This window comes from Gossypium raimondii, chromosome 6 (assembly GCF_025698545.1).
Source record: "Gossypium raimondii isolate GPD5lz chromosome 6, ASM2569854v1, whole genome shotgun sequence".
Classification (NCBI taxonomy): domain Eukaryota; kingdom Viridiplantae; phylum Streptophyta; class Magnoliopsida; order Malvales; family Malvaceae; genus Gossypium; species Gossypium raimondii.
The window spans coordinates 5,059,251-5,067,069 of NC_068570.1; the positions used below are offsets into that span (position 1 = coordinate 5,059,251).

At 33.6% G+C, this 7,819-nt stretch overlaps 1 protein-coding gene across 1 annotated transcript; it reads left to right on the top strand.

Annotated features, from left to right (window-relative positions):
• The first annotated feature begins 2,256 nt into the window (after window positions 1-2,256).
• On the top strand, window positions 2,257-4,806 carry LOC105774331 (uncharacterized). Its single transcript, XM_012596791.2, has 4 exons — window positions 2,257-2,532; window positions 2,611-2,698; window positions 4,151-4,303; window positions 4,526-4,806. The coding sequence occupies exons 1-4, from the start codon at window positions 2,400-2,402 to the stop codon at window positions 4,557-4,559; spliced, it is 408 nt and encodes a 135-aa protein (XP_012452245.1). The 5' UTR covers window positions 2,257-2,399; the 3' UTR covers window positions 4,560-4,806.
• Window positions 4,807-7,819: the final 3,013 nt, after the last annotated feature.

Sequence of the window (7,819 nt, forward strand, 5' to 3'; positions counted from 1 at the left end):
TGTGGACCTTTGTACTTTTTTATCTCCCACAACCCTATCCTATTCCTTAACGAGGCGACGATTTTCCATGAACATGTGCCATCTTGCACCACACACTTCGCCTCAAACTTATCAGATTTTGATTTAACAACGTGGTAATTAACGCCGTTTTTGATGCTATGCTGTTTCAAAGCACCAATAAAACTATCCTTGTTGGTAAACTGATTACCAACTTCAAGTTCACCGAAATCTACCCCCGAACTTGTACGATCGCGCAACCGGTGTGGTAGATCTAGAAACTCTAACGCATCATCTGCTAACAGATCGACATTATGTATGTGGGCTGGAGGTGATTATGCTCTGAATCGTGGATTTTTTTCATCATCTGAACTCCTTTCAAAGATCTTCACCTTCGTTGGAATAGGCTCGGTTGTAAAATAATCCCACTTCGCACCATTCGCCGGGCTCTCGAGGTGGATCCACATCGGAGTCATCTTCTAACCCACAATCATCTGCAGTGTACGACGTCCCCTCACCGGTTGACGTCGTAGGTAGTACGTCATCCCTTTTTCTGGGCATTTGATAACGTCCTCAATTAGATGTAGATTGACATCCACTAGAACTTGATGCAGTTCCCCAGTACGTATTTCCAGCATCAAACGTCGAGCCACCGACGTACATGTCCCATCCACCGACAGAGTGTCTTGCGGGGGATGTGCATTCGACACCGCTACCGAACATGGGCTGTTCCGTATTTTGTAACCCGCTAACCGAGTGTCGGCTAGGGGTCGTGTATACATCTCGAACACCGGTCGGAGGTACATCAGTTGGAGACATAAATTGTACATATAACTCAATATAAGATGCTCCACTAGCAAGATGAGTCTGCACCATTACCTCTGAGCTACGAGCACCTTTTATGTCGAACGAGTCATATGTCACCGGATCAACACAAGAACAAAATCGATACGTGATTGACAGAACTTTCATTGGCGTCGTTCCGAAGATTTTACGCCTAATTCTTTTACGAAGTTCTGTCAAATCTATGTTACGGTTAAATGACGATGCATGCACCGTATTCTCGGCAAAAAACAACACCATTCTCGGTGTGGCAAACCTCACCATCGTAGTAAATAACAACACTAATACGTTCACTCATTTTGAAACTCTAACTTTCTTAGCCTCTCTAAATTGTTTCTGCTGTGACTTATGCATTCTAAGAACATTTTCTGCCTAATTTATAGCCTCAACCCAAACTTGCTACTGTAGCAAAATCGCGTCCACGAGGGTGCGATTTTACAATTTCTTCTCAAATAGCATCCTGGTAGAAGCGATTTTATACTATTTGCTCAGAAACATCAAAAAAAAATTATTTCTTACATGACCAACTGTAGCAAAATCGCGTCCACGGGGGCACGATTTCACAATTTCTTCTCAAATAGCATCCTGGTAGAAGCGATTTTATACTATTTGCTTAGAAACGTCAAAAAAAATATTTCTTACATGACCTACTGTAGCAAAATCGCGTCCACGAGGGCGCGATTTCACAAATTCTTCTCAAATAGCATCCTGATAGAAGCGATTTTATACTATTTGCTCAGAAACGTCAACTCGAAATAATTTATTCCGGGACCTAAAACCCTAAAAAGCTTGAACCCTAAACCCTAAAAGCCAAAAAAACCAAACGTGAAAAAACGTCAAAATCGCGTCCCCCGGAACGCGCTACGTGTCAGGACATCGCGTCCACGTCAGCGCGACCTGCTGACGTGAAAGGAAATCGCGCCTTTAAGGACGCGATGTCCTGACACGTACCCTGACATCGCGCTGACGTGGACGCTATTTCCCGAAAAATGGACCATTCCGGTAAATAATAAAAAAATCGGCCCATTTTGGTAAATTTTGAAAAAAAACGACTTTTTTTGGTAAATTGCCCTTTTTATAACACTAAAAAATAGTTTAAAGATAATCAAATTGATTATTGCAAATTTGATCAGGGTATTAAAAATATAATTTAATTATTAATAATTTGTTATATTAAAAATACTCTAAAAATCAAAACTAATGGAGGAGTGAAAAAAAAGGAAAATAATAACTTAAAATCGGTTGTATTTAAAGAAGATTTTTTTAAAGTTTACAAATATAAATATAATATAATTATAGTAAAATTAGATAAATATTTTCCAATAACTAAAAATAAAATCAATCAAATATAAAGAAAAAACTAAAATAAAATAATCCAAACTAAAAAAAACAGTAAAACTCATATAAAAATTGAACAGTATATGAAAAAATCGAAAGCTTCAGCCTTTGGCTTGCTGCGAATGCTTCGTTGACAAGAGAGAGGGTTTAAATTAAAATAAGTGAGAGGAAATTGAGTCGTTATTTCATCCTTACTAATTTGTTAGTTTAACTATAATCAAATGGATTTAGGGGAGCTGTGGGCGATCTTTGGTCCTGGCGTCGCGGGCGCCGTGTTCGGTACCGGCTGGTGGTTTTGGGTTGACGCCGTCGTTTGTAGCTCCGTCAATGTCTCTTTCGTCCACTATCTACCTGGTATACCATAATTTCTTTTTTTTTTTCCATATATTTTTTATCCATGTTTTGTGGCTGGTTATTTCTTTTTATTTTTAGGAATATTTGCATCTTTAGCGGCTGTGATGTTCAATTGTGTTAAAAAAGACGACATTGATTACTCTCCTTATGACGATGGGGAATGGAGGTTAGCTAATTTTTCTCAATTTCTTTCAGTTAGTTGATTTTTTTTGTTGATTTTCTTTTTCTGATCGAATTTGTGGTTGATCTGCTTTTTATAGTTTGGTTATGCTTCTTGCTATATTTAATTTTGCTAAAATCGTAGTCATTTTGCCGTTGTTTGGAAATTTAAGTAATTACTTAGGGTTTTACTATTCCTAACTGATGTTAATTTGAGTTTGATCTTTTCAGGTTAAATTGAATTTTTTATACATGTTAGCTGATTGAACAAATTTTTGTTATTGAAAATCCTAAAACTGAAATATACTCTAAGTTACAAGTTTTCGTTGTAATTTGAAGAGTTGGAAGTTTTATTTTACTTTATCAGGATCAAAATACAAGAAAACAGATGGGATAAAGATAATGTGAGAGGTGTTCTCTGCAGTTTATGATCCATTTGCTTAACAAGGATGATATAAAATTTAAATAGTCTTTTTGTTCTCATGAAACATGTCTTGATATATTTTGTGCTTTATGTTTTCATTTCAGTCTTAGGATGGGCTTTGGGAAAACCATTCTTCTTTCCTTTTAGTTCTATCAACCATAGAAACTACCCAGTTACCTGAACTAGTTTATTCAGTACAAGTCACTACTGAATTTTCTTGAGACACAGTAAATGCCCTTAAGCTTTTTGAAGTCTCCTTTCTTTTCATTCCTGTTCCATTGTTGTGAGCAAAGTTGCGATATGCTTTGTTAAAAGAAAGCTTGACAATCATTTTGCTTAACCATTTAAAATGGTGGGCTGTAAAATGTAAGCATATTCTGTTCCTTGTATTGTTGCTATTGTCCAAAAGTGGGATGGTATATGGGCCTATGTTACTTCTACTCTTCATTTTTTTTCAAGGATCTGGGTTTAACGCCCTGTCCAATGCATATCTGGATATGATTATGGGGTGACCTTCCTAGGACTTCTGAACACTTAGAAAAACTCAAAAAGAATTTATCACATCTATGTAGGACACATGCCCGTATTCAACACTCGTACCCGAGTCCGTATATCATAGATATGGGATATTCATATGCATTGAACATGATTTGCGAAGTTCACCCTTGTGTTTAGTGGAATTTAATTACCTTGATCTGCCTTTGCTACCTGTGTGCGACAGTTTCATAGTATGTGACTGGAATTTGAAATTCAGCACAAGGATTTGGCTTTGTATGAATTAAAGCTGCGGGGAATTACTAATTGTATTTAAGCTTTTGATTTCCATGGTTGACTTCTACATGCTTGGTTTGAGATAATTGTGTCAATTGCTGATATTGAGATTGTTTATGTGGCAAATTTCTAATTGCTTGAGATGGAATGAGATAATCAGTATCTGTTGTTCTGTGTTATAATGCTGGACTCTTTTTATGGGAGTTACACTACTCCTGTCATTGCTAATTCTGGTTGATGGATACTAATCCTTCATTGCAACAGGTTGAAGCTCTGGCTTTTCGTTGCTTATGTGGTATCCTTTGTTTCATTGGCTGCTTCAGTAGGCTTATTGATACAAGATTCTCTGGTGAAATCTGGTCCTTCAGTGTGGACCGGTACTGCAGGTGTCTTACAGTGCGTGTTTGTCTTAATAAGGTAAATCTTTTTCCAGGTCTTGAATTGCAACAATCATCCATGTCATGTTAGGCTACTTTGTATAATTTTTCCAACTTGACGAGGAATGTGCCCCATATGAGAATGATACAAACAAATAGCGATGCATACATAAACTGCCAACGTCATCTTAACACATTCTTTATGTGTTAAATGTTGTGCCATCAACTCAGTAAATTCGTTAATTCAAATTTTCCACTGCAGTGGGTTGATATATTGGACTTCTCATTCTGAGTAATATTAATCCCTCAAATCTGGCGCCTAAACTTGGGAACCTGGAAGTTGGAACCACGAGTAAGGCAACACCCCGTGCATGTATCAACTCAACTGGTACTTAAATTGGAAAGAAAGTTATTCACGTTTGTAAATCTTGTATTGTAGTGTGTCACTGTGTTGTGGTGAGTATGAAGGTACGATTCATACTGCTCTTTTGAAATTTGTGATGGCGATTTAGTCTAATTTCAGTTACCTGCCCATTGACAGCACCTACTTTCTTATGTTTTCTTTTTTCAGTAATTATATGCAGGGCCTATTCATCTATGTCCATTGCCCCTTGGTAGGAAACCTAAAACTCTTTCCCAGCCTTAACCTGTAAATCCTTAAAACACAAGCACCAAATGAAACATAGAACCCAATCCAATAATCTTTACTGCCAACAACACATTACATAAGTCTTACAACACACCAATGGTACTGGAATACATGATACCCAAGGTACACTCCCTTTTCCCCTTCTTTCTAATACCAAATGACACATAATAACTGTTAGTAAACTGCTAGAGATATTCAATACATAATAAATAATTAACATATGACACGTTTGGTTACTAGAAAAACTTATGTAGTACATATGAAATAAAGAATAATTAGTATAAATTTGAACTTGAAATTAGGAGTAAAACTCTTGTAAAAATAAGATCTTTGGTTAAAATTTAGTAATTGCAGTTAATTTGTTGCTAATTTATGTGTTAAAACATGTGAAAAAAAAAAACTCCTACCAAACATACTAGGCCTTTTTTCGACCCCTGCTTCTACGGGTATAGACTCTAGTAAGTGCAGGTATAACACATCAGCACCCCTCTCATTCAACAATACCAATTTTCTTGTGTTCATCACGTCAATCTCTTTTCTCTCAATAATGGTTTAAGTTTTATCAACAGTTAAGTATTGGAGTACCAATTTCTTTTAAATTACAAATTGAGTTTTAGCTCAGTTGTTCAGTTGCCATCATTGTTATTGCAGATTCCTTTATACTATTTTCATCAGTCTTATCAAACAATGCTTACTAGACTTGTCGGTTGGACAAGTCGAGTTGATTTCGGGTCGGGTCTATTTGAGTTCTAAAATTTTGGATTATTTTGGGTTAGGTTAGTTTTGACGTCGGGTCACTTTGGATTGCATAGCGAAGATGTTAATTGGAGATTTGAACGTGAAGTGCTATCTTGCAAAATTACCATAGTGTGTTTGAGTTTTATTGAAGAATAATATTCAACAATATGGAATAAGGGTAGACTCTAATTAGAGTCTTGAAATATAGAAAGATATATTAAAAATTGAGTGAAAGGTGATAATATAGAAGGATATATTAAAATTAATGAGAAAAGCATAATTCAAATAGGTTAATACGAAGTTACCAAATCACTAACGACCAACAGCATCTAGGTTTAGGCACATTAATATTTAATGGATTGGTTGTTAGTTTTTAATACTAATTTTGATTTTGAGTTTTTAAATTTATTTTGATAAAATCAAATTTTTATGGAATTCAGATATTATTCAATAAAGTTTTAAATTTTAATATAAATATTTTTAAAATAAATTAAAATTTCAAGTAAATAAGAAAACAACTAATAACTCTTGAATTGTGTTTTTGAAAAATATTTTATATAAAAATTTTAAATTATTACTGATGTTAACTGATATGTTAATGTTGCAGATGGTCGAGATATTGGTGTTTGTTATGGTTTAAATGGAACTAATCTTCCATCTCCAAATGATGTAATTAATCTTTACAAAACATGCCAAATTGATAATATCAGGATATATGAGCCTTTCCCTCAAGTGCTTGAAGCATCAAGGGAATCAGGAATATCTGTGGCGATTGGCCCGAGAACCGAGGACATAGAGAGCTTGGCGGTGAGCCAAGATGCAGCCAATGCATGGGTTAACACTAACATCATCCCTTACAAGAACGATGTTTTATTCAAATGGATCACCATAAAAGAATTATTCATGGAAACTTCGTTCATGGATTATCATTTCCATCAAATCCAACAATTTTCTTCCTTCAATAGAAAGATTTTTTTGTGGTTGGATTGGATCAGGTTAAAATTTAATATTAACACATTTTAAACTTTGATTCAATTCGAAATATAGGTTCAATTTTATCAAAACCTGCTCATATTTTTAACTAATTGATCCAAGCTCATTTTAGGTCCTTCAATAACATAATTTTTAAAAAAATATTTATATTTATATTAATTTTAATTTAATATTTTATATATTTTTATTTATTAAATTTTTATATATACGAACTTAAACCATTTTAAAGTTTATTTTATAGTAGTATAAATTATTATCACTTTATTTTTATTTAATATAATATGATACAAACTTAAAATATGGTACTCTCGGATTGAGCTTGCGCCTTGAATGTTTGAGCCTAAGTTTAGCTCATATTTAAAATGGACCTAATTTTTTTGCTTAAACTTATTTTTCGAACTTATACGAATATCCTGACCCTTAATAAATGCAGACGCAACAATCAATGCATAATTTTTAAGCATGCGTTTGGATTTTAGAAAAATTAGATTTTAAAAATAATGTGTTATAAAAGATTAAATATTTATAAATATGAAATTCATTATTATCTAATAAAAATCATAAATTTTTAGATATTTATTGCGTAAATTATACTCTTCCTTATCCAATTATTAGCATACTTTTGTTTTAGCCATCTAACTAAAAAAAGTTTCAATTTCGTCAATAATGCTAATGGCATTAAATATTTTAGTTACTCTCAACAAAATGTAGATATGTTCTTTTTAATTTACATAATAATAAATTTAGATATCGATATTTACACATTCATCAACTTGGTCATAAATATAAAAATCAATAAAATTTTGTCCTTAACGTTTACACATTCTATTAATGTGGTTCTTATTCTGAAAAAATCAAACATATAATTATAAAAAACTAAAACTATAAAAAAAGATAAAATTTCAAAAAAAAATACAAAAAAAATTAAAATTTCATAAAAAATTATAAAATATCTAAAACACATTAATAAAAAATGTATCAAATAATAAAATGTGAGTATGAATGTCTACCGAGGAGAGTTGACTCCTCCTGGAGAAGTCCTCGAAGTGTTATTTGCTAAGTAGTAGACTCCCCCCAACAATTGAAGGTATTGTTCATTGGTTTAGGGGTTTTCTCTCGTACTCTATTAAGAACCAACATGTTGCTCCTATACTCTACAAAGAGTTAGCATGTCGT

What these genes read in the sequence shown, in the direction of transcription:
- LOC105774331 (XM_012596791.2), top strand. Translation starts at nt 2,400, where the DNA reads ATGGATTTAGGGGAGCTGTGGGCGATCTTTGGTCCTGGCGTCGCGGGC. An exon ending in TTTCGTCCACTATCTACCTG is followed by an intron (nt 2,533 to 2,610) that starts GTATACCATAAT and finishes TTTTATTTTTAG; the next exon opens with GAATATTTGCATCTTTAGCG. An exon ending in TATGACGATGGGGAATGGAG is followed by an intron (nt 2,699 to 4,150) that starts GTTAGCTAATTT and finishes TCATTGCAACAG; the next exon opens with GTTGAAGCTCTGGCTTTTCG.